At 39.7% G+C, this 26,635-nt stretch overlaps 1 protein-coding gene across 5 annotated transcripts in view; it reads right to left on the reverse strand.

The window, feature by feature from the left end:
* Positions 1 to 8,815: 8,815 nt before the first annotated feature.
* The window catches only part of DENND1B (DENN domain containing 1B), a 252,491-nt gene continuing 234,671 nt past the window's right edge, over positions 8,816 to 26,635 (reverse strand). For all 5 annotated transcript variants that reach the window (XM_036855731.1, XM_036855712.1, XM_036855721.1 and 2 more), the window contains 3 exons: positions 17,209 to 17,288; positions 16,031 to 16,247; positions 8,816 to 14,149 (listed from right to left, as the gene is read on the reverse strand). In XM_036855731.1, the coding sequence (XP_036711626.1) occupies positions 13,631 to 14,149; positions 16,031 to 16,247; positions 17,209 to 17,288 (816 nt within the window). In that variant the 3' untranslated portion in view covers positions 8,816 to 13,630. The remainder of the gene's footprint in view (positions 14,150 to 16,030; positions 16,248 to 17,208; positions 17,289 to 26,635) is intronic.

Consider the following 26,635-nt stretch of genomic DNA (forward strand, 5'->3'; position numbering starts at 1 on the left):
TTTAGTTTCATTGATTTTTCTTTTTTTTATTTGTCTGCACCAAGTCTTCGTTGCCCCATGTGTGATCTTCACTGCCCCATGCGGGATATTCATTGTGGCATGCAGGATCTTTTAGTTGTGGCATGTGGGATCTTTAGTTGCAGCATGCAGGTTATTTAGTTGCGGCATGCCAACTCTTAGCTGAAGCATGTGAGGTCTAGTTCCCTGACCAGGGATTGAACCTGGGCCCTGTGCATTGGGAGTGTGGAGTCTTAGCCACAGAACTACCAGGGAAGTCCCTCATTGATCTTTTTTTATTGTTTTCTTCATCTCTGTTTCATTTATATCTGCTCTGATCTTTATGATTTCTTTCCTTCTACTAACTTTGGGTTTTGTTTGTTCTTCTTTCTCTAAGTTGCTTTAGGTGTAAGGTTAGGTTGTTTATTTGAGATTTTTCTTGTTTCCTGAGGTAAGATTGGATTGCTGTAAACTTCCCTCCTAGAACTGCTTTTGCTGCCTCCAGTGCATTTTGGATTGTCGTGTTTGTGTTGTCATTTTTCTCTAGGTATTTTTTGATTTCCTCTTTGATTTCTTTGGTTTAGTAACAACTTGTTTAGCCTCCTCTTGTTTGTGTTTTTTGCACTTTTTTTTCTTGAAGTTGATTTATTTTATAGTCTCATGCCGTTGTGTTTAGAAAAGATGCTTGATATAATTTCAGTGTTTTAAATTTACTGAGGCTTGCTTTGTGGCCAACATGTGATCTATCCTGGAGAATGTTCCATGTGCATTTGAGAAGAATGTGTATTCGGCTGCATTCAGATGTAATGTCCTATAAATATCAATTAAGTCCTCATGGTCTAATGTGTCATTTAAGACCTGTGTTTCCTTATTGATTTTCTCTATGGATGATCTGTCCATTGGTGTAAGTGAGGTGTTAGAAGTCCCCCACTATTATTCTGTTACTATCAATTTCTCCTTTTAGAACTGTTAGCATTTGCCTTATATATTGTGGTGCTTCTAAGTTGGGTTTGTATATATTTATGATTGTTATATCTTCTTCTTGGATTAATACTGTGATCATTATATAGTGTCCTTTGTCTCTTCTAACAGGCTTTACTTTAAAGTCTATTTTGTGTGATATGAGTGTTGCTACTCCAGCTTTCTTTTGTTTTCCATTTTCATGGAATACCTATTTCCATCCCTTCACTTTCCATCTGTATGTGTCCCTAGATCTGAGGTGGGTCTCTTGTAGACAGCATATATATGGTTCTTGTTTTTGTATCCATTCAGCCAGTCTGTCCTTTGGGTGGAGCATTTTATCCATTTACATTTACGGTAATTATTGATGTGTATCTTCTGATTGCCATTTTGTTAATGTTTAGGATTTGTTTTTGTAGGTCTTTTTTCTTCCCTTCCTCTTTTGTTTTCCTCTTTCTATTTGATGTATATCTTTAGTGTTGTGTTTGGGTTGCTTTTTCTTTTTTGTGTGTGTATCTATTGCGGACTTCTGGTTTGTGGTTCCCATGAGGTTTTGATGTAGCAGTCTTTATATAAATAAGGTTGTTTTAAGTTGCTGGTCTCTTAATTTCAAATACATTTCCAGTATCCTGCATTTGTGCTGTCCTCTTCTCATGATTGCTGGTTTTGTGTGTGTTTGTGTGTGTGTGTGTGTGTGTGTGTGTGTGTGTGTGTGTGTGTGTGATTTCCTTCCTTTCCTATATATTTGCCTTTACTGGTGAGCTTTTACAATTGTAATTTTTTTGTTTCTAGTTGTGGCCTTTTCCTTTCTGCCTAGACAAGTTTCATTAGGATTTGTTGTAAAGCTGCTTTGATGGTGCTGAGTTTTCTTGGCTGTAAAGCTTTTGATTTCTTTGTGAAATCAAAATGTGAGCCTTCCTGGGTAAATTATTCTTGGTTGTAGGTTTTTCCCTTTCATCAATTTAAATATATAATGCCACTCCCTTCTGGCCTGCAGAGTTTCTGCTGAAAAATCCTCTGATAGCCATATGGGAATTCCCTTGCATGTTATTTGTTGCTTTTCCCTTTTTGCTTTTAATATTTTCTCTTTGTCTTTAATTTTTGTCAAGTTGATTAATATGTGTCTCAGTGTGTCCCTCCTTGGGTCTATCCTTGATGGGACTCTCTGAGCTTCCTGGACCTGAGTGTTTCCTTTCCCACGTTAGGGAAGTTTTTGTCTATTATCTCTTCAAATATTTTCTCGGTTCCTTTCTCTTCTCCTTCTGGGACCCCTATAATGCAAATGTTTGTGCATTTAATGTTGTCACAGAGGTCTTGAGACTGTCCTCATTTCTTTTCAGTCTTTTTTCTTTATTCTCTTCCATGGCAGTGATTTCCACCATGTTTTCTTCCAGCTCACTTATTCATTCTTCTGCCTCATTTTTTCTACTATTGTTTGCTTCTAGTGTATTTTTTCATTTCTGTTATTGTATTGTTCATCTGCTTGTTCTTTAAATCTTCTAGGTCTTTGTTAAAGATTATTTGTATCTTCTCAGTCTGTGCCTCCATTCTGTTTCTGAGATCTTGGATCATCTTTACTATCATTAATCTGAATTCTTTTTCAGGTAGATTGCCTGTCTCCACTTCATTTAGTTGTTCTTCTAGGGTTTTATCTTGTTCCTTTGTCTGGAACATATTTCTCTGCCACCTCATTTTGTTTATCTTCCTGTGTTTGTGGTCTCATTTCCACAGGCTGCCGGATCCTAGTTCCTCTTGCATCTGGTGTCTGCCCCCTGGTGGGTGAAGTTGGTCCAGGGGCTTGTGCAGGCTTCCTGGTGGGAGGGACTGGTGATTGCCCACTGGTGGGTAGAGCTGTGTGTGGTCCCTCTGGTGGGCAGGGCCTTGTCAAGGGGTGTGTTTAGAGGTAGCTGTGAGCTCAGTACAACTTTAGGCAGCCTGTCTGCTGATGGTGGCACTGTGTTCCCACCCTATTGGTTGTTTGGCCTGAGGCATCCCAGCACTGGAGCCTGCAAGCTGTTGGGTGGGGCCAGTTCTCAGTGCCAAAATGGCACCCTCTAGGAGAGCTCATGCTGATCAGCATTTCCTGGGGTCTCCACCACTAATGTCCCTGCCCCCACTGTGAGCCACAGCTGACCCCCACTTCCCCAGGAGACCGTCCAAGACCTGCATGTAGGTCTAGCCCAGGTTCCTATGGAGTCAGTGTTTTGTGCTGGGTCCCAGTGCATGTGAAATCTTGTGTGCACCCGCCAAGAGTGGAGGCTCTCTTTCCCCCAGTCCTGTGAAGCTCCTAAACTCAAGCCCTGCTGGCCTTCAAAGCCAAATGCTCTGGGGTTCCTCCTCCTGATGCCAGACCCTCAGGTTGGGGAGCCTTACATGGGGTTCAGAACTCTCACTCCTGTGTGAGAACCTCTGCAATATAATTATTTTCCAGTTTATGGGTCACACACACAGCAGGTATGGGATTTGATTATATTACGAAAGCACCTCTCCTGTCTTCTCATTGTGGTTTCTTCTTTGTCTTTGGATGTAAAGTATCTTTTTGGGTAGGTTCCAGTCTTTTTTGTTGATGGTTGTTCAACAGTTAGTTGTGATTTTGGTGTTTTCGTGAGAGGAGGTGAGCTCAAGTCCTTCTACTCCGCCATCTTGTCGCCTTCATGTCTCAAGAGTGCTAATTCAAACTACACTGAGAACATCAACTAGGAGCACTGGTCGAAGAATTTTATATCAACATCTAGTCAGCACTATCCACAGACCGGAGAGAACAAACAGAGATTCCTTTTGTGTAGCTGAGGAGAAGCAGGCAGTCACAACCTCTCCTCCCTGGTGGCACCTGGAGCCCTGAGAGCATTCAGTTGCCCACAGCATGGGAATAAAGCCAGCATATATTTAAAAAACTTTTCCCAAGTCAGTAATCAGAGAAACAACTCAATACAAATATGGGTCAAAGATTTGAATATACTCTTCTCCAATGAAGCTACATGAATTGCTCCACATTATTGGAGCAACTGAAACTCCCACGTTCTGATGGTTACACACTTATCGTGTGACCCAGAAATTCCACCCCTAGGTATTAATTCAAGGAAATGAAAACAAGTGTCATCACAGTAACTTGTACTCATTCACATGTACAGAGCAGTGTCATTCATAAAGACCCTAAAATTGAAACAATCAAATGTGCTTGGACAGGAGATCAGATGAATACATTGTTTCCTATCCACACAATGGAATATACTCAGCAATAAGAGTGAACAAACCGTTGGTACCTGCAACACCATGGAGACATCTCAGTAGCTCTATGCTAAGTGAAAGAAGCCAGCCATAAAAGGCAATATTGTATGATTCCATTTGTGTGAAATTCTTGAAAAGGCAAAACTATCTATTGATGGCCAGGAGCCAGGATCAAGAGGAGGGGATAATGGCAAAAGAGCACAAAGCAAGTCTTTGGGTGATAGAATGTTCTAAGTCTTAGCATGGTAGTGGGTAGATGACTTTGTACATTTGTTAAAATGCATTAAGTTATACTCTTAAAATGATTGAATTTTGTTGGATATAAATTTTAAAGTTGATTTGAAAAAAATGTGAAATACATACCTTGAAAGGAAAATAATGTTTACATAAATCTATAGCAGTATTGTAATCTTCAACAAACTTACCTACAGCTTATACTAAAAGAGTGTAAGCAAAGCAACTTGAAAATCCTTTCAGAACCTTGAAATCAAAATGCCCAGGGACCTTTAGTTCACCTTACAATTGCTGATTAAAAATCAGTATTAATCCTCCACAACAATCCTTAAGAATAGTGTTCCTTTATTTTTATGCAGTATGTTCTTTTGCTGCTGTATGTGTATGGTCACCATGTGTTAAATATAAATATTATTGATGAGAAATAATTGTTTAAATTGCTCTAGTAGAAGGTTTTTTAAAAAAAGACAAGTTTTGGGGCTTCCCTGGTGGCATAGTGGTTGAGAATCTGCCTGCCAATGCAGGGGACACGGGTTCGAGCCCTGGTCTGGGAAGATCCCACGTGCCGCGGAGCAGCTGGGCCCGTGAGCCACAAGTACTGAGCCTGCGCGTCTGGAGCCTGTGCTCCGCAACAAGAGAGGCCGTGATAGTGAGAGGCCCGCGCACCGCGATAAAGAGTGGCCCCCGCTCGCCACAACTAGAGAAAGCCCTCACACAGAAACGAAGACCCAACACAGCCATAAATAAATAAATAAATACTTAAAAAAAAAAAAAGACAAGTTTCAAGCATCTATCATTATTTGCTTAGAAATTCAAATGGTTTTCTAACAGTTTGTCATTAAGCTTGTCCCTTATGCAGGAAGCCTGTAATACAAAACAGAGCACTTCTTCCTAACACCTATTTCACAAATTGGAAATTTTGCCTAATGGGTTGTATCCAATTTGGACATTTATCGAATCTCTGAAAGCTCAGCTCTTAAGTAAAATTATTTTTTAAGTTTATATTTCGGGAGAAACTAGATAAAATACTAAATGAATACCATCAGTGTATTTTGATATTCCAAGTTGAGTCCTCAAATTAGAAACTACAGTTGTAAAAAGTAATTTGTAAATTTTAAATACATTGCTTTAATGTTTAAATGGTGTTACTACAAAACACCATGAATATGAATGGTCTCCATTTTTAAAGTGGGTTTGATTTTAAAATACAAAACTGAAGAGTAAGAAGTTTATCTTGAATGCTGGTTCTTGACCATGAGAAAAAAATTTAAAGTAGTAGATAAACATCTGTGGAGATTTTGAGAAGGACATTTAGGTGCTCTCAAAAACTTTGTATGTCAATAACAGGGGCGCCACAATAAAAAAATTCATATTATGCCTTTCCTTTTCCTCCACATTGCTATGTCACCAGGTATTCCCTGCGTTATCATGCATAATCAAGGCGAGGCTGCCCTATCCGCTCTCACTCATGCCAATAAAACTAAGAGGAAGGAAGGGAAAAGAAGAGGGAAACGTACCGCAGAGAACACGTGTACACACAACAAGGGTTAGTGGAGACTGAATTAACTGAGCTGGGGAGTGGGGGGAGAAGGCAACTAATTAATACCATCTCCCAAAAAGCTATCAGGAAATTCTGTACTCAAAATTTAAAACTTGCCTAGTGCATTTTGTCAAAAAGCCTTGTCCAATACTTACAGGAGAGACTGTGTGTTAGGCGTGCCATTTAATTTCTGTCCTGCATTCCTGCCCCACAGCATGGGGCTGAAGCCACCATCAGGATCCTGTCCCTGCCAAGCCACCTGTTGCTCTGAGACGCTAAGGGCTCACTCACCTCCTTTGTTCATCAGTTTCTTCATGTCTACAAAGGACTAATTACAGCATCTTCTCCAGAAACCGTAGGAGCGTGGTCCAGGTTTGTTCTTTTCAACTGTAGAGCTGATTCTAATGAAATGCTAAGTTTGAGAGCCACTGGATTAGACAAAATCTAAGATTTTTATAGTTTTATTTTATATTTTATGGTTTTATACTCCAAACATCCATCAGTTCAAATGAAATCGGGTACTTAGGCATATTTTCTACCCCTCAAATTATAGTCATCCTTTGGTATCCATGGGAGATTGGTTCCAGGACAACCCCTTCCAACCCCCCTGCCACATACCAAAATCCAAGGATGCTCAAGTCCCTCATATAAAATGACATAGTATTTCCATATAACCCATGCATATCCTCCCATGTACTTTAATCTCTAGATGTCTTGTAATACCTAATACAGTGTTAAGTGCTATGTAAATAGTTGTAAAATACAATGTAAATGCTATGTAAATAGTTGCCAGTGGGGGACAAATTTAGGTTTTGCTTTTTGGAACTTTCTGGAATTATTTTAAAAAAGTATTTCCGATCTGGGCTGGTTGGATTTGTGGTTGTGGACACAGAGATACACAGGGCAGACTGTATATGGCAGCTGCAATGTACACAAAGTGTCTCAATATTACGAATTCATCCTAAGAACAGACACTTCTATTTTAAATAGAAATAAAGCTTCAGGGAAATTAGGTAACAGGACCATACCAATGACAGAACTTGGGGAAGGTTTTAATTCACCTAGAAACTTCCACAGTACACTATTTAATTTGTATGCTATTAATACTATATTTTCCATAAATGTATAAATTTTTGTGTGTCCTATAATTCATTGCTGCTTCCAGGCAAGAAGATTCTCAGACTCACTACAAAATAATACTCCAAAAAGAGTATTCTCTTTCATTTATATATAAGGAAAATCCAACTGGGTTTTTGTATTTGCATCTATAAAATTAAGATATGACCATCTTTCTCAGACACAGACACTAAGAGGTACTGAGACTAACCCCTATGACAGTGGCAGGCAAAGTGTTTAAAATCAAAATCAATCACAGCTACATCTTAGGCTTCCAAGGATACTCTCTCCTTTCTCAGGGTCAGACCTTTGCTCCCGCTATGGAAACAAGAAAAATTCAGCATATTATTCACAGAAATTCTGCACCCAAGGGAAACTTTGTGCTTATTTCCAGTTTGACTTTTGCTCTAGGTTGGACCTTCAGAGCCCCTGGATGAGAAGCACGTCTTCCCAGGCTTGGGAGCACTTCCTGTCCGTCCTCGACTCTTACGTGAAGGTCAGTAAACAGTCGTTTGGCTTGGCTAGACCTGCTGTGCTGTCCTTAGTGACACTGATTACCTCTTCTGTGGTTTCAGAGCCCAATGAAATTAGCTGACCAGACACAAAAGAATGGATGCCTCCCCAGCAAACCCGCCAGAAAGGTTTAGGGCTCAGTTTACACTGCAGCAGTCACGAGGCTCCGAGATGGAGATGCAGGGTCCTTGCGACAGTTCCCCGGGAGCACTAGCCAATCATTAAAAAGACTCACCACCAGGCAGTTTTGATTATGACCAACTTTATTTTAAATCTGCATCGTTGGGCACTTTATGGTAATGTGTCATTCATCCAATATTTACTTTTGCATATATTTTTTAAAATTCCCCAAACAATACTTTTACGAAGTCCTCCCGATAGTAGTCAGCTTTAGAGATGACTTATCCTGTAGCCTCAAGGATGCAAGAACAATGACGCACATCTTGACGCTGGGAAGGTGTGTACAGATCCCAGTCACCATGGCTAGCAAAAAGCTCGAGTTTTTCAGTCCTTCCAAATAGTTATTCATTTAAAGAAAGAGAAATAAGCTTTGGAAAAGTAAAGTTTTTAACCTCTCATGTACCTTTTGTGTAAAAAAAGCTTTATGCATTTTAAACTGTAGGTTTTAGGCAGTTCATACTTGTTTGCTGTTTTAGGCATTGCTCTAAGTACTGAATCATGACAGATTCAAGAAATCTCATTTTTGGTATATGATTATTAAATGGTTCTCAAAATAACCACATGGAAACTAGACTATGTGAAGGATGGTGACTCAACACACGTGGTGCATTTAGGATGCACAGAGTCTAATTTTGTCCTGTCCTAAAAGTCATGTAATCAACCAAAGGGCAGATTTGTCAATGTACCTCAACAAGGCTCTCTTCCGAAACATGAAATAACACAGAGACGAAGAGACTCAGAGGTTTATCATATCAAAGAGGTAATCATTTGTGACTTGGCAATCTTCTAAGATAAAAGATTGTGTATTTTAAATTACTTCACTTAAATATGGTTTGAAAAAACATAGCTTTCTGGATAGAAAGCATCTGGTTTGCTGTTCAGTTCCTTGTTTTATTTTTTTGGTATGTTTGCATGTCACATCCAGAGCTACAGATTTTCCACAGTGCTTCTGCCTCATTCAAGTATAATAAAAGTAGAAATCTATAGAAGCTCTAAGGTTAAACAAACTGTACATTATACAAAAATTAACTTAATTTACACAAAAAGTATTGGCAATGCCCTTTATAAATCTTACCAAAGAGTCATCACAAAGGATATTACAGCCGACATATGTTTTGTCATCACCATAGAAATGCCATCTAGATTTATGTGGTACAGAACTATTTGAAGAATCAGCATTTTGCACTATACACATTTCTTTTAAAGTAATAGTATTGTCAATAGTAATCTAAGGTTCATAATTTTCTTATTGCATATTTATTGTTGCTGAGGCAGTTAGTTACGATATATTAATGCAATATTCATAATTATTTTAAATAAAAACATTTCTCCTGCCAACGGTATAAAGAATATTTTTTCTCTAAAATCACATGGAACGTTGCTACATACAGTTTTACACAAATACTGAACAACATGACCTTAAGGCATCTGCTAGAAAAGCAGATGTGTGTATTTATATGAACTAAATTATGCAAGAAAAAATATTGCACAAAATCCTATTATTTTCAAAATAAAACATGCTTCTTTCTAAATACACATAATTCCCTACCTTGACCAAATCAAAATGTTAACTGATTTGCTCAAAACAACTCTGCCTCTTAAACAAGATTTAAGAAACAGACACTAACAGATTCCTGGGCTCGACAGAGGAAAGACGTCAATACTGAAACAGTTTGCAAAAAGCATTTCATATATTAAGAAGTGGTCTGGGGGAATTAGGTTTGGGTGTTCATTTTACATTCTTCAATTTATATTCTGATATACAAATATCTACCCAGAATCAGGATCTTGTATGCTAAACAAAATGGAATTCAGATTAGAAAATTTATTCATGAAAATAATCTTTTCCTGAAAATTCAGGTTTTCTAGAAGAGAAGGAAGATCTACCAATTATGAGAATAGTCACAGTTTTGTCCTCTTTCTCAGCAGTCTACTTCTTCACCTTATTTCAGAAACGACGAATTCATTAGCATTCCTGGGTCCTGTTTATTAGGACATGAGCACAAACTCCTCCCAACAGCACTGTCACAGACAGTTTTAGTTTAAAAGTGTATTTGTGTGTGTGTGACGGGAGGCTGTTTCTAGAGAATGCTATCATCAAGGTAAAGACAGTAACATGAGATCCCATCAACATGCATCTGCATGCTCAGTTAATCCTGATTGGAGTGACGTGGCCCTAAGTAGTGCGAAGGGGCACGGTTTCATCAGAGCCTCGCTGCCTGGTGATAGGAGAGCAGAGTGGTGACGGACAGTCAGGTAAACAAGAACACTTAGTTTCTAAGAGCCTCTGAATCTGTCCTTTAAAAGTAGGTATCCTAGATAGCAGCATTACTGTACTTCGTGTAACAGTAGAGAAAGTTACTCAAATTAGAAAATGGTACAATGGTTCTGTACTTAGAGCATGTTTTATATTAAGCAGCTTTAAAAGGCCTTTTTTTTGGTGATAGAATCTTGGCTGAATAACTTCTAAGCAAAATATATTATCGTTATTATTATTAACAGGGATTTACAATTCCTTTTAATTAGTTCCTGCACAGCAGGGACCAGGCCAATTCTCTTATTTCCCTACGTCCACAGTTACTGCACCTTGTGTATGACCAGTACAAACAGCTGGTAAATATTTCCTAAATGAGTTTCTAATTTTTAATCAGAAAAGTCATCATGCTATATTTTGGTGCCTTTCTAAAATATGCTAAAGTAGGTAGCCATCAAAATATACCACTTAGCACAGTCTCACTTAACAAAACAAGAGCTCCTAAATTCACACACGACTCTCCTATCCCCCTGAAATACCATGGATGCAATACCCAAGGGCAAAAGGATAAAAACGAGAGTGGGATTTGGGGAGAATTGTGACTTTGTCCAGAGGTCACATAAAGACTGGGCCTCAGAGCCAAAGGTCTGATTCGTTTCTACAATTCTGTTGTAGAACAGGTGTTGCTCCTTGGGGATTAAAAAAAAAAAAAAAAAAAAGCAAACAGCAGGAGAGTTTACACGTATTTGGTTTAGTTATAATAGAAAATACGAAGATAGTAGGAAAAAGAAAATACTTTTATTTCAGAACTCACCTCAGTGTCACTTTATTCTCCCTACAGCCACCATAATACTGGAAGTCTAGTTTCAGAGCAGACTTTGAATACTTAAAATGTTAACGGTTTGAAATATGAATACTTGCTACTAGTCTTTTGGATGTTTTCCAAGAATAACATGCAGGGTTTTTGCTTTTGTTTTTAACATGAAATATAAGAGCTGATTTTGTATGTTAAAATAAGGCACAAATTCAGTTTAAAATGTCTTGACACAAATGTGACTTGTCAGTGGATGAATACCCTCACCACACACAGCGGTGCAATCGGACATCTGGTGAGGCAACCAAAAGACAGAAGAGAACTCACGTTTCTGAGGCCGTGAGACTTATCAAGCAAATGGATTAAAACCCAAATTGTGCCTATGCTTCACTCACAATGATCCCATTCTCCAGACAGTGAATTCTGAAGGAAAAATACCTCATTCCAGTATTCACATGAAAGGGCTGCTTTACATTCTTTTCAAAAATTATGAAGAATATTTGCCAAGCAGATTAACGACCAGAGTGACAGTTTTTCCTTATTTAAAATAGCTCTTCTGATAAATGGACTTTTTTACATATTTCAATTAAATAAAATGGAATTTTATAATGAGTATATAAAAGCAAAATTTGATAGGAACCTTGAATCTTTTGTGTTTAAAAAAAAAAAGGATTAAATTTAAAAAAGGATTAAACACCCTTTTCCTTAATACATACAGAGTCCATCCTTATACGTAAAACAAGGTCTGTCTTCCTTCATAAACATGAATGAATAATTGTCCTCCCAAAATATATCCATTGAGATTTTGGAATGTACTTTAGAAAAGCAAAACTTGGTCATTTTCTTTAAATTATTCAAAGACTGACCTGAATGAATATTTTAAGCAATGTTTTTAACAAACCCCCTTCCAGGATTTTAACTGAAAATTAAATTATGATTTCAGTAAACATTTTAGAGCACAGTCTTGATGAGGGTTCTTGAATGGGTTCTCACACACCTTCCCTAAAATGATAATGTAAAAAAAAATCCTGAGTGGGGATGTATAGAGTGGATATATTGAACATACTAACAACAAATGAACCATAACATCACTGGGTTTTTTTCCTGATTATTCCTGTCAATCCAGCCAATCATCAAGCAGTCAACACACGATTCCTTCTCAGGTGAACTTCAAAGCGTGACAGTGAATTGCAGAGAGAAGAGACGATGTCCCATGTAGAAGAATTCCAAGTAATTTATGTGGATACCGTGCCCTCATGGAGAGGAAGCAGGAGCCCTAAGCCTCAGTGTGGGCTGCACACGGTGACTTCCTCCTGAGGACGGCAGTAGGAGCGGGAGGGGAAGGAGCGGCTTTACAGGGGAGGAACCCCACAAACGCTACCTCAGCCTGGTGACCAAGGCCAACATCAACATTCACAAATCATGTGGACGGCACGCACCCTTGATAGGATGTAATGATGAAGACGGCACTTTTCTTCCGTAACCCCCTCCCCAAAACCCACGGTCCCATTGCAATCAGTCAATCATGAGACAAACACCAGACAAGTTCCAGCAGAGGGGCATCCTACAGCATATCTATATCTGCCCAGTCCTCTTCAAAACTGTCAAGGTCGTCAAAAACCAGGGAAGTCTGAGAGAGGGTCACAGCCAAGAGGAGCCTAAAGAGCTGTGACAGCCAAGTGTGATGTGGTCCCCGGGTGGGATTCTGGGACAGAAGAAGGATGGTAGGGAAAAACTAAGGAAATGTGCATGGAGCATGGTTCATGAATTGTGAAGACGTACCGCACGGACATCATAGGATATTAAAAACAGCGGAAACTGAGTAGGGAGACATGGGAACACTGTACTTTCTCCACACGGTTTCTATACATTTGAAACTTCCAAAATATAAAGTCAATTATTTTAAGAAGAAGTCCATTTGAGATGATATGATACGAAGCATTCTGGTAGAGAATTATTAGTTAAGAGAAAAACAGATAGGAACACTTTTTTATCAGGACAGTTTGTTGCATTTGGCTTTCTAGGGGTGACTCCTACTTAGCAAAGTCATACAGAAAGACTGTGAAAAAACTTAAAGTGTCATTTGTAAACAGAAGTCATTAATTTCACATTGTAATTCAGCACTTCATATATTTCACTGAGTGACAGGTAAGGTAAATGTGTACCTTTATACTTTTTGGAAAACATGGCTGCAGTGTCCACAAGAGAGCTTTTTAACTTAGAAAAAATGAATTTTGTCCTTGATTCAATGAATAGAAAAAGGCATTATTGCTCTGCAGAACACTTATAACTTATCTTTCAAAATTTACCTGTAATTCCATAAATTATGTAAGTATGCTTAATATAGGCTTAAGATTAAGGCAGTTAGTTGGTCAACAGTTTCAGGCTAGTTCTGATAGGTTTTGGTATCTTGGCCAGTTCATGCTCAACCAGGTTAGTACAGTAGCTACTGGTTATGTGCAAGGGTTTAGATGCATACTTAGTTTAAATAAAATAAGTGGCGTTAAGCACCAAATACTGGGAAATCATATGTTCAATATATACTTTCATCATACATACAAACTAGTACCTGATTTAAGAGCACAGTAGAATTAGCTTTACATTTAAAAATCAATGGATAAATCTATATACCACGAGACAGACGAGTGGGAGAAATGTCCCAAATGAAAAACAATGTTTAGACGGTAGTAAGAGTTGTATTTTCTACCAATCCTTGTTTATGATAGGGTACATGGACTCCTAAAATGTCTCCGAAGAAGCTTGAATGCAAGCGACGGACTCTTAATTTGTTGATTTAAGCTTGGTTTCCACTTGCTTTTCCTTCTGAAATGTTTAAGTCTTGTTGGAAGGCAGATGTTATGTGACATAACGATACCACTTCTTGAAGCAGTCCAGAACCTTCTGAAGTCTCTTTGGCTCCTTTCCCTTCTCTCTCCCAAGGAACAAAAGACGGACGGCGCCCAAGGCTGGGTACCAGCGGATCATCTGGAGTCTGGCTTAGTGTTTCTTTCTTCTCTGTCTGGGAGGCTCCGGGCGAAGCCAGCTGCAAACCCAGTCCTGGAGGAGGGGCCGGCGCTCCCAGCTCCGCGGGCCGGCTCACGGCACCAACGCCGAGGTGTCGCTCACCGTTCTCCTCCTTTAGGATGGACAGAGAGTCCGTCCCAGCGCTGGAGGACACCCGCTTCCTGGGCGAGGGAGGGAGCTCCCTGCCGTGGAGGGCACTGTCGTCCTGCCCCAGGTGCCACTCGGCCTGCTCACTGGAACCACTGCAAAGCAGGGCCAGGTTGTTCTCGCTGGGCGTGTTGGATTTATTCTGAGAGAAGAAACAGCATATTTAGAAAAAATGGAAGAAAATTATAGCATCACTTCGGCAATACCGTTTTCCACTTTGAAATCAGTATCTTTCAAGGCTGGGAACTCAAAGTCCCTCCCAGAGGAAATGAAGCATCAACAGTTAGCTCTGAACACCTCCCAGGGCGCCCTCAACAGGAATGAAGTGAGATGGATACGGGTGCCCAGGCCCTCACAACTATCGATCACCTATAAAACTCAAACCAGACCATAAGTGTCGGCGAGGGTGTGGAGAAAAAGGAGCCCTCGCACACTGCGGGTGGGAGTGTAAACTGGTGCAGCCACTGTGGAAATCAGTGTGGAGGGTCCTCAAAAAACTAAAACCAGAACTACCATACAATCCAGCAATATATAATACACCCACTTCCGGGTATGTATCCAAAGAAGATAAAATCAGTATCTTGACAATACAGCTGTACCCACATGTTCATGGCAGCATTACTTACAATAGTGAAGCTATGGAAACAACCTAGATGTCATTGATGGATGAACAGGTAAAGAAAATGTGGTACGTATACACCATGCAATGTTACTCAGCTTTTAAAAACGAGGAAATCTTGCCATTTGTGACAACATGGATGAACTTGGAGGGCATTACGCTAAGTGAAATAAGCCAGACAGAGAAACACAAATACTGCATGATGTCACTTATATGTGGAACCTAAAATAGTCAAACTCAGATGTCGAGAGTAGAATGGGGGTCACCAGAGGGGGATGGAGGGTGGGGAAATGGGGAGACGCTGGAGGGGCAGGTTTCAGTCGTGCAGGTGGGAAAAGTGCTGGGACCTAATGTACAGCACGGTGACCATAGTTCTTTGCTAAGAAGGTAGATCTCAAGGGCTCTCACTGCAAAGAAAAGGAAAGAAAAGGTAACTGAGATAAGGGATATGTTAATTAGCTCGACTGTGGTCAGCATTTCAAAACATCAAGTTGTACACCTGTATACAACTTTTATTTGTCATTATACTACAAAACTGAAAAATAAAAAGGATTTGCAAAACAATCCTTCGAAATAACAAAAAACAAGCAGACAAAACTATATTATATAATCAATGCCAAGTTCTGGAATTTATTACTATCAGAACAGAGTGGAAATTACTTATACTTCTCTCTCTTGTGTTCTTAAAGCAGCCAGTTCAATCTGTTTAAAGTATTATTTCTAAAGCAATACAATGAAACATTACTTGAATTAATACATTTATTAAAATTTTTTTGAACATCCAGAAAATACAGAAAAAAAGTGGAAACATTTCACATTTAAAAGTTCCCCAGAAAAGACAACTATAAAATTAGGTTGTAGGAAAATACCACTGCTTGACAAAATTTCAATTAATGACAATAACCACCAGAATTGCATAAATAAAAGGGAAAATGCTGGAATTTTGTTACTAGAAATAATTCTTAATGATTAACTGTTAACAGTATTTTTGGAGTTTTTTTTTTTTATTTTTTTTAATTTTATTTATTTTTGGCTGTGTTGGGTCTTCGTTTCTGTGCGAGGGCTTTCTCTGGTTGCGGCGAGCAGGGGCCACTCTTCATCGCGGTGTGTGGGCCTCTCACCATCGCGGCCTCTCTTGTTGCGGAGCACAGGCTCCAGATGTGCAGGCTCAGTAATTGTGGCTCATGGGCCCAGCTGCTCCGCGGCATGTGGGATCCTCCCAGACCAGGGCTTGAACCTGTGTCCCCCGCATTGGCAGGCAGATTCTCAACGACTGTGCCACCAGGGAAGCCCATTTTTGGAGTTTTGACACTTATCTGAGGTCAAACGCTCCTACCAACTAAGGTGATGACGACAGCCATCACAGTGAGTGTGAGAACTTTATCAGTTGGAAAATCGACTCACCGTGGGCTTGTAATCAATGTCGTCCATCGACCTAAAGAAGTCCAGGCTCCTGGCTGCCGCCAGCTTCCCCTGGTCCGTGCTGTGCGTGCTCAGCGTGTCCAGGATCTCGCCCAGCAAGTCCATCTCACCCGAGGAAGGGGCCTTTGCTCTGGTTTCAAGAGAGTCGTCACTTTCGTAGAAATAAGCAGACACTTCTTCTCCGTCTTCAGAGGACAACCTGAAGAAAAAGAAAATACGTGCTGGTGATTACGTGACCACGAATGCCACATACAAGCAACCTCTCACCAATGACCGTCAACTAAGGCAGGAGTTTTAAAACCAATGTAACATTTCTGTAGAACAGCGAAGTGGATAATTGGTTCATGGCCAAATTCTTTATAGTGATGTACACACTGATTCAGATACTGGAAATCTTGAGTACGTGCACTGAGAGCAAACAAATGTTTACGGTTCCTTATCAATCTGGAAGCACAAGCAGGGCTTTTCACAGTCTAATTCTGGGGAATCTGGGACATTAGCCTTAGAAATATCAGATTCCCAGAATACCTGGGAAGTTGGCTGTACTCCAAGTTCACTTTCAGTATTTTTATATGGTTTTCCTTTTGTTTATTCACTTGTCTTATATAAACAAAGATATACTTAATGCAGAAAAAAGAATGTTGATTCTGTCATCCCAAAATATCTTAAAATTGTTTTAAAAGTTCAACATATACTATTATTATTTCCCTTATTTTATGTTAAAATTAATTTTTAACATTTTGCGTTAAATTCTCCTCTTCTGATACCACCATGGAGTTAGGTCCCGCCCCTCGCCTATCTGGTTTGTTTCGATTGACTACTTTCACTGTTCCTGGTATCTACCTGGCCCTCTTCAGGAGGAGGGTAGCAGTCTAACTTAGTGAGTGGGCTTCTGTTTCCCCTTTAATACTATCCCAGGTATCGCTGCAGACCTTACTGCTTCCCAAGAACAAGTTATTTCAGGTCTATCTTGCTTTCCCATCTCAAGATTCATCCCCCGTGAGACTCCAGTTAGTGCTGGTTCCTCCTGCTGAAGAATATACCGCAAGGGAGTAAAACCTGATCTCTGGGAGTGCACGTTCTCTGAAATCGCTCTTGTAACCTAAAGCTTCTGCCGCTGAGCCACATCGCGTAACAGCACAGGAGACCCCGCGACTTACTTGCTGGCTCTTTCTGCGTCCTCGTCATCGTCAGCGCACAGAGCACCATCCAGGCTCTGAAGAGGCCTTCTTAGGCGTGACTACAGAGAGAGATCGACACACTGGCATTAAGTCGTTAAAGTATGTCTCTTCCATAAATTTTAACTGACAATTTGACCTGACAAGAAATACTTTTTAAAGAAATATGCATTCAGGGTTTTGGAATACTAGCCAGTAACTTGACTAGCTGGGCAGGAAGAAGGGGAGGATATCAGACAACATTTATCTCAACGCTTACATCTCTAACCAGTCAACAAAAAAATCAGTGGGCTGAGTACGTAAACACTCTGCCCGCTCTCCCAGTCTGTCGGTCCCCGATTTAGGAATCCCTGACTCACAGTCAATCACTTCACCAAGCACTTAGCCCCCAGTTTCAATAATAATCAATACTTGCAATCTTGTTTCTTTTATCCCTTACCCACACTCTCCCTCACACCAAGTACTTTGAAGCAATGCTTCTCAATCGTTAAAGTGCATGTACATCTCTTGGAGTTTGGTACAGGTTCTGATTCTAACATGCTCTTAGGTGAGGCTGGTGCTGGGTCTCAAGGTCACAAACCCTAGACAATGCATCATTTCACCTGTAAATACTTCACTATGTAGCTTTAACAGAGAAAGATTTTTTTTAACACAACCAAATATCATGATCATTACATAACAAATTAATAATTATTCTCTAATATCTCATATTCCTTTATTGCCCCCAAAATGTTTTAGTGAGTTTATCTGGACCAGAATCTCAACAGGGTAGCACTGGATTTGGCTGACATGTCCCTCATCTCAGAGGACGATCCCTTCCACCTTCCCCCCCTCCATGCCATCTGTGTCCTTTAACGTGTTATTTTACCCTCGTTTCCTATAAACTGGCAATTACATCTGGAGCTTGGTTAGCTTCAGGTTCTGGGTTTTCTGCTTTTGGCAAGAATTCCCACAGGTGTTGATGTGTGTTTCTCAGTGCATCACATCCGAAGGCACCTAGTGATCAGATGTCTCACTTCGGGTGGTACTAAGACTGATTAATGGCTTCAGGTGTGGTTGGCCAGTGCATCCACTACAAACTTTATCAGCCTTTCACCTGATGGTTTTAGCATCCTATAGTAACCGCTGGCTAAATCCATTATTTCAGTAGGCACTTCAAAATTATGCTTTTCAAAAGCATTTCCTTTATATTTATTTGTTGGCATTTTATAAAGAACTGTCTTATTAACTATTTGGCTATCCTGAAATACAATGTGTACCAGAAAAATAGGATAATTCCTTCCTTTTATTTAACAATTTTTAGAGTAATGAGCTAATCTAACAGTCTATAAAGGTGAGCCAGGAGGGGTCTTTAAAAATTATCATTTGTATATATTTGATATGCTCACCCCATAACGGTTATTACTCTTCTTGAGGTTCAGTCGGTCCCATTTTTGAACTACACTGTGCTTATGTGTTTTAAGTAGTTATCTTTTACAGATTTATCTCGAAATATCTGCAGGGTTAAATGATATGCTATTGGGTATTTACTTCAAATTAATCCAGAGGTGGGGAGGGATCATGGGTAGGGCTGGCACAGAAATAAGATTGGCCGTAAGCTGATAATTGTTGAAGATGTATGAAAGGTACCTGGGAATTCATATAAGCTTCTCTTTACTTTTGCATGTTTGAATCATGTTAAGTGTTCATTCCACAAGAAAATAAAAACCTTTTACAGTTTTTGTTATGTGTTCCCAACAAAGTGGACCAAGATGGCAGAGTAGGAAGATCCTGCATTCGCCTCACCCCATGAACAACACGCCTCACCCCATGAACATGCCTCACCCCGTGAACATGCCAAAACTACAACTACACAGAGTGACGCATCTGAGGACGACGTGAGGACCGGCAGAGCAGCTCCTCTACGACGAAGACTATAAAGACAAACACACCAAGACAGGTCAGAGGGACAGAGACCGTCGAGTCAGGACCCACACCCTCCACGTGGCAACCTGTAAGCAGGAGGCAGTATCACAAATATTAGAGGGCCTCCCTAAGGAGCGAGGGGTCAGGGCCCCATATGGGGGCACCCCAGCCCAGGGGACCTGCACATCTGACTTTGACACCCAGTGTGGCTTACATCTGGGAGAGCCACAGGACTCTGGGAAACGGAGACTCTGCTCTTGAAGGGCTTGTGCACAGACTCGCTCTCTCTGAGTCCTGGTGCAGAGGCAGCGGTTGGAAAAACACCTGGTCATGTGTGAAGGAGAGTCACTGACTAACTTCAGGGCAAGTGCCGAGGGGCAGAGATCTGTTAGAACTTTCTTCAGGGACCAAAGTGCTGGTGGACACCATTTTTTAAATTATTATTCTCTCTCTACCTAGCTGGCCCAGCACTGGCAGCTGCCATTTCTGACATTCTCCATCTGTCTCATGAGCACCGTAGCCCTGACCCAGCGTCTCCAGCCCCACCCAACCTGCCCATCCTGGCCACTGCCCCTCCAAAGCGGCTCCTGTCCTGCCACACCTGGCAGGCAGACTCGCCAGGGTCCAGCATCCCCTAAAGAGGCTCCCGCCCTGAGAGGCCAGCCCTACCCACCAGCACACCTGCAACTGAGTGGCTGGGCCCTGCAGCCAGCCACACCAAGGGCCAGGGTGCCTGCAGCAGTTACAACCAGCTGGGCCTGGAACCAACTTGCCCACCAGTGGACCCAGAGCAGTTGTGACTGGGTGGGCATTCCAGCCAGTGGGCAACCTCGGTGCCACCACAGCAGGAGGACACATATAGCCCACAGAGGGGGGCACCCCTGGAGCATCTGACTCTGGCGACCAGGAGGGACTGCTCTTCTGGGGCCCATGGGAAACCTTCTATATAAGCCACTCCTTCAAGATGAAGAGACGAAGCCCATCTACCCAACACACAGAAACTATACAGAGAGTGAGGCAAAGTGAGGAGACAGAGGAATGTGTTCCAAAAGAAAGAATAAGACAAAAACTCAGAAAAAGAACTGAATGAAATAGAAATAAGTAATCTGATAAAGAGTTCAAACTAATGGTCATAGATATGCCCAATGAACTCATGAGAAACACAGAACTTCAATAAAGAATTACAAAATATAAAAAAGAACCAAGCAGAGCTGAATAATACAATAAATGAAATAAAAAATACACTAGATGGAATCAACAGCAGATTAGATGAAGCAGAAGAATGGATGGATCAGTGATCTGGAAGACAGGGTAGTGGAAATCACCCAAAAGGAACAGCAAAAAAGAAAAATGAATTTTAAAAAAAGATAGTTTAAGGGATCCTAGGGACAAATCAAGCACACTAATATTCACATTATAGGAGTCCCAGAAGGAGAAGAGGCAGAGAAAGGGACAGAAAACTTATTTGAAGAAATAATGGCTGAAAACTTTCCTAACCAGGTGAAGGAAACAGACATCCAAGTCCAGGAAACAGAGTCCCAAACAGGATGAGCCCAAAGAGACCCAAACCAAGACACAGTGTAATTAAAATGATAAAAGTTAAAGGGAGAATCTTAAAGGCAGCAAGAGAGGAAAAAAACTAGTTACATAGAAAGAAATCTCCATAAGACTATAAGCTGATTTCACAGCAGAAAATTTACAGGCCAGAAGGAACTGGTATGATATATTCAAAGTGCTGATAGAAAAAAACAAAAAATCAAAAAAACCCTTAAAAACCAAGAATACTCTACCTGGTAAGGTTATCATTCATAATTAAAGTAGCAATAAAGTTTCCCAGACTAACAGAAGCTAAAGAAACTCATCACCAGTAAACTAACCATACAAAAAATGTTAAAGGGACTTCTTTAGGCAGAAAAGGCCAGAACTAGAAATAAGGAAATATATGAAAAAAATCTCATAAACATATAGTAAACATAGTGAGTGTATCAACCACTTACAAAGCAAGTGTGAAGGTTAAAAGACAAAAGTAGTAAAATCAACTGTTGTAACTATAATAAGTAGTTAAGAGATACACAAAATAAAAAGATATAAAATGTGATGTCAAAAAGGTGTGTTGGGAGATAAAAATACAGTGTTTTAAGAATGTTTGGGCTTAAGTAACCATCAACTTAAAACAGACTGCTATATATGTAGGTTGTTGTACATGAACTTCATGGTAACCAAAAACCAAAAACCTATAATAGATGTATAAAAATAAAAGAGAAAAAGACCCAAAATTAACACAAAAGAAAATCATCAAACCACAGAGAAGAGACTAAGAAGAAGAACAGAGAAGGACTACAAAACAAACCCCAAAACAGTTAACAAAGTGGCAATAAGTAATACCTATTAATAATCAATCACTTAAAATGTAAAGGCCTAAAGGTTCCAATCAAAAGACACAGAGTGGCTGAACTAATGAAAAAGCAAGGCCCATCTATATGCAGCCTACAAGAGATTCACTCAAATATGAAAACACACACAGACTAAAAGTGAAGGACTGGAAAAAGATATTCCATTCAAGTGGAAACAAAAGAAATCTGGGGTAACAACACTCATATCAGACAAAATAGACTCAAAACAAAGACTGTAACAAAAGAGCACACATTACATAATGATAAAGGGGTCAATCCAAGGAGATAATATAACATTTGTAAATATTTGTGCACCCAGGTTCCCTGAATTCAGACTGTACTACAAAGCTACAGTAATCAAAACAGTATGGTAGCTGTCTACAAGAGACCCACTTCAGACCTAGGGACACATACAGACTGAAAGTGAGGGATGGAAAAAGATATTCCATGCAAATGGAAATCAAAAGACAGCTGGAGTAGCAATTCTCATATCACACAAAACAGACTTTAAAACAAAGACTATTACAAGAGACAAAGAAGGACACTACATAATGATCAAGGGATCAATCCAAGAAGAAGATATAACAATTGTAAATATTTATGCACCCAATATAGGAGCACCTCAATACATAAGGCAAATACTAACAGCCATAAAAGGGGGAAACGACAGTGACACAATCATAGTAGGGGACTTTAACACCCCACTTGCACCAATGGACAGACCATCCAAAATGAAAATAAATAAGGAAACACAAGCTTTAACTGATACATTAAACAAGATGGACTTAATTGATATTTCTAGGATATTCCATCCAAAAACAACAGAATACACATTCTTCTCAAGTGTTCATGGAACATTCTCCAGGATAGATCATATCTTGGGTCACAAATCAAGCCTGGTAAATTTAAGAAAATTGAAATCGTATCAAGTATCTTTCCCAACCACAATGCTTTGAGAGTAGATAGCAATTACAGGAAAAAAATCTGTAAAAAGTACAAACACATGGAGGCTAAACAATACACTACTTAATAACCAAGAGATCACTGAAGAAATCAAAGAGGAAATCAAAAAATACCTAGAAAAAGTGACAATGAAAACACGACGACCCAAAACCTATGGGATGCAGCAAAAGCAGTTCTAAGAGAGAATTTTACAATACAATCCTACCTTAAGAAACAAGAAAAATCTCAAATAAACAACCTAACCTTACACCTAAAGCAATTAGAGAAAGAAGAACAAAAAAATCCCCAAAGTTAGCAGAAGGAAAGAAATCATAAATATCAGATCAGAAATAAATGAAAAAGAAATGAAGAAAACAATAGCAAAGATCAATAAAACTAAAACCTGGTTTTTTGAGAAGATGAACAAAATTGATAAACCATCAGCCAGACTCATCAAGAAAAAAAGGGAGAAGACTCAAATCAGTAGAATTAGAAATGAAAAAGGAGAAGTAACCACTGACACTGCAGAAATACAAAGGATCATGAGAGATTACTACAAGCAACTATATGCCAATAAAATGGACAACCTGGAAGAAATGGACAAATTCTTAGAAAAGCACAACCTTCCGAGATTGAACCAGGAAGAAATAGAAAATATAAACAGACCAATCACAAGCACTGAAATTGACACTGTGTTAAAAATCTTCCAACAAACAAAAGCCCAGGACCAGATGGCTTCACAGGCGAATTCTATCAAGCATTTAGAGAAGAGCTAACACCTATCCTTCTCAAACTCTTCCAAAATATAGCAGAGGGAGGAACACTCCCAAACTCATTCTACAAGGCCACCATCACCCTGATACCAAAACCAGACAAAGATGTCACAAAGAAAGAAAACTACAGGCCAACATCACTGATGAATATAGATGCAAAAATCCTGAACAAAATACTAGCAAACAGAATGCAACAGCACATTAAAAGGACCATACCACCATGATCAAGTGGGGTTTATCCCAGGAATGCAAGGATTCTTCAATATATGCAACCCAATCAATGTGAGACACCATGTTAACAAACTGAAGAATAAAAACCATATGATCATCTCAATAGATGCAGAAAAGCTTTCAACAAAATTCAACACCCATTTATGATAAAAACCCTCCAGAAAGTAGGCTTAGAGGGAACTTACCTCAACATAGTAAAGGCCATATATGACAAACCCACAGCCAACACTGTCCTCAATGGTGAAAAACTGAAACCATTTCCACTAAGATCAGGTACAAGACAAGGTTGCCCACTCTCACCACTATTATTCAACATAGTTTTGGAAGTTCTAGCCACAGCAGTCAGTCAGAGAAGAAAAAGAAATAAAAGGAATCCAAATCAGAAAAGAAGTAAAGCTGTCACTGTTTGCAGATGACACGATACTATACAAACAGAATCCTAAAGATGCTACCAGAAAACTACTAGAACTAATCAATGAATTTGGTAAAGTAGCAGGATACAAATTGCACAGAAATCTCTTGCATTCCTATACACTAATGAAAAATCTGAAAGTGAAATTAAGGAAACACTCCCATTTACCATTGCAACAAAAAGAATGAAATACCTAGGAATGAACCTACCTAAGGAGACAAAAGACCTGTATGCAGAAAACTATAAGACACTGATGAAAGAAATTAAAGGCGATACAGACAGTTGAAGAGATATACCATGTTCTTGGATTGGAAGAATCAACATTGTGAAAATGACTCTACTACCCAAAGCAATCTACAGATTCAATGCAATCCCTATCAAACTACCACTGGCATTTTTCACAGAACTATAACAAAAAATTTCACAATCTGTATGGAAACACAAAAGACCCCGAATAGCCAAAGCAATCTTGAGAAAGAAAAACGGAGCTGGAGGAATCAGGCTCCCTGACTTCAGACTATACTACAAAGCTACTGTAATCAAGACAGTATGGTACTGGCACAAAAACAGAAATATAGATCAATGGAACAGGATAGAAAGCCCAGAGATAAACCCATGCACATATGGTCACCTTTCTTTGATAAAGGAGGCAAGGATATACAATGGAGAAAAGACAGCCTCTTCAGTAAGTGGTGCTGGGAAAACTGGACAGCTACATGTAGAAGAATGAAATTAGAACACTCCCTAACACTGTACACAAAAATAAACTCAAAATGGATTAAAGACCTAAATGTAAGGCCAGACACTATCAAACTCTTAGAGGAAAACATAGGCAGAACACTGTATGACATAAATCACAGCAAGATCCTTTTTGACCCACTTCCTAGAGAAATGAAAATAAAAACAAAAGATAAACAAATGGGACCTAATGAAACTTAAAAGCTTTTGCACAGCAAAGGAAACCATAAACAAGATGAAAAGACAACCCTCAGAATGGGACAAAATATTTGCAAATGAAGCAACTGACAAAGGATTAATCTCCAAAATATAGAAGCAGCTCATGCGGCTCAATATCAAAAAACCAAACAACCCAATCCAAAAATGGGCAGAAGAACTAAATAGACATTTCTCCAAAGAAGATATACAGATTGCCAACAAACATATGAAAGAATGCTCAACATCATTAATCATTAGAAAAATGCAAATCAAAACTACAATGAGGGGCTTCCCTGGTGGCGCAGTGGTTGAGAATCTGCCTGCCAATGCAGGGGACACGGGTTCGAGCCCTGGTCTGGGAAGATCCCACATGCCGCGGAGCAACTGGGCCCGTGAGCCCCAACTACTGAGACTGCGCATCTGGAGCCTGTGCTCCGCAACAAGAGAGGCCGCTATAGTGAGAGGCCCGCGCACCGCGATGAAGAGTGGTCCCCGCTTGCCGCAACTAGAGAAAGCCCTCGCACAGAAACGAAGACCCAACACAGCCAAAAAATATAAATAAATAAATTCCCTCCGAAATACCTGGTGGTTTCTGTTTAAAAAAACAAACAAAACAAAACAAAAAAAAACTACAATGAGGTATCACCTCACACCAGTCAGAATAGCCATCATCAAAAATCTACAAACAATAAATGCTGGAGAGGGTGTGGAGGAAAGGGAACCCTCTTGCACTGTTGGTGGGAATGTAATTTGATACAGCCACTATGGAGAACATTATGGAGGTTCCTTAAAAAACTAAAAATAAAACTACCATACAACCCAGCAATCCCACTACTGGGCATATACCCTGAGAAAACCATAATTCAAAGAGAGTCACGTACCACAATGTTCATTGCAGCTCTATTTACAATAGCCAGGACATGGAAGCAACCTAAGTGTCCATCGACAGATGAATGGATAAAGAAGATGTGGCACATATATACAATGGAATATGACTCAGCCATAAAAAGAAATGAAATTGAGTTATTTGTAGTGAGGTGGATGGACCTAGAGTCTGTCATACAGAGTGAAGTAATTCAGAAAGAGAAAAACAAATACCATATGCTAACACATATATATGGAATCTAAAAAAAAAAAAAAAAGGCCATGAAGAACCAAGGGGCAGGACGGGAATAAAGATGCAGACCTACTAGAGAATGGACTTAAGGACACGGGGAGGGGGAAGGGTAAGCTGGGACAAAGAGAAAGAGTGGCATGGACATATATACACTACCAAATGTAAAACCGATAGCTAGTGGGAAGCAGCCGCATAGCAGAGGGAGATCAGCTCGGTGCTTTGTGACCACCTAGAGGGGTGGGATAGGGAGGGGAAGGAGGGAGACGCAAGAGGGAAGAGATATGGGGATATATGTATATGTATAGCTGACTCACTTTGTTATAAAGCAGAAACTAACACACCATTGTAAAGCAATTATACTCCAATAAAGACGTTAAATAAAAAAAAAATACTTTCAGGCACTAAAATTTGATAAAAATTAAAAAACAAAACAGTATGGTACTGGCAAAAAAACAGAAATATAGATCAATGGATCAGGAAAGGAAGTCCAGAGATAAACCCATGCACTTATGGTCACCTAATCTATGACAAAGGAGGCAAGAATATACAGTGGAGAAAAGACAGCCTCTTCAGTAAGTGATTCTGAGAAAACCGAACAGCTACATGTAAAAAGAATGAAATTAGAACATTCCCTAACACCAAACACAAAAATAAAATCAAAATGGATTAAAGACCTAAATTTAAGGCCAGACACTATAAA

This window comes from Balaenoptera musculus, chromosome 1 (assembly GCF_009873245.2).
Source record: "Balaenoptera musculus isolate JJ_BM4_2016_0621 chromosome 1, mBalMus1.pri.v3, whole genome shotgun sequence".
Lineage (NCBI taxonomy): Eukaryota > Metazoa > Chordata > Mammalia > Artiodactyla > Balaenopteridae > Balaenoptera > Balaenoptera musculus.